Source organism: Buceros rhinoceros, unplaced genomic scaffold (genome assembly GCF_000710305.1).
Source record: "Buceros rhinoceros silvestris isolate BGI_N320 unplaced genomic scaffold, ASM71030v1 scaffold24623, whole genome shotgun sequence".
Taxonomy (NCBI): Eukaryota; Metazoa; Chordata; class Aves; order Bucerotiformes; family Bucerotidae; genus Buceros; species Buceros rhinoceros.
The window spans coordinates 13,332-13,558 of record NW_010402225.1 but is presented as its reverse complement, the minus strand read 5'-3'; the positions used below and the strand labels follow the sequence as shown (position 1 = coordinate 13,558).

General features: G+C 69.2%; 1 protein-coding gene across 1 annotated transcript in view; it reads left to right on the top strand.

Moving 5' to 3' along the window:
• Positions 1-2: 2 nt before the first annotated feature.
• EMC8 (ER membrane protein complex subunit 8) overlaps positions 3-227 on the top strand; it is a 6,182-nt gene continuing 5,957 nt past the window's right edge. The window contains exon 1 of the mRNA XM_010132579.1: positions 3-182. Within this exon, the coding sequence (XP_010130881.1) occupies positions 3-182 (180 nt within the window). The remainder of the gene's footprint in view (positions 183-227) is intronic.

Here is a 227-nt window from a genome sequence, read left to right as displayed (position 1 = left end):
AAATGGTGCTGCACGGGGCCAAGTACCCGCACTGCGCCGTGAACGGGCTGTTGGTGGCCGAGCGGCCCTCCGGGGCCCAGCGCCGCGACCAGAGCGGGCCTCCCTCGCTCTTTGTCGACTGTATCCCGCTGTTCCACGGGACCCTGGCCCTGGCGCCCATGCTGGAGGTGGCCCTCACCCTGGTAAGGCTATAAGCCTGCCCCTAAGCCTGGGAGCGAAGGGCTGGG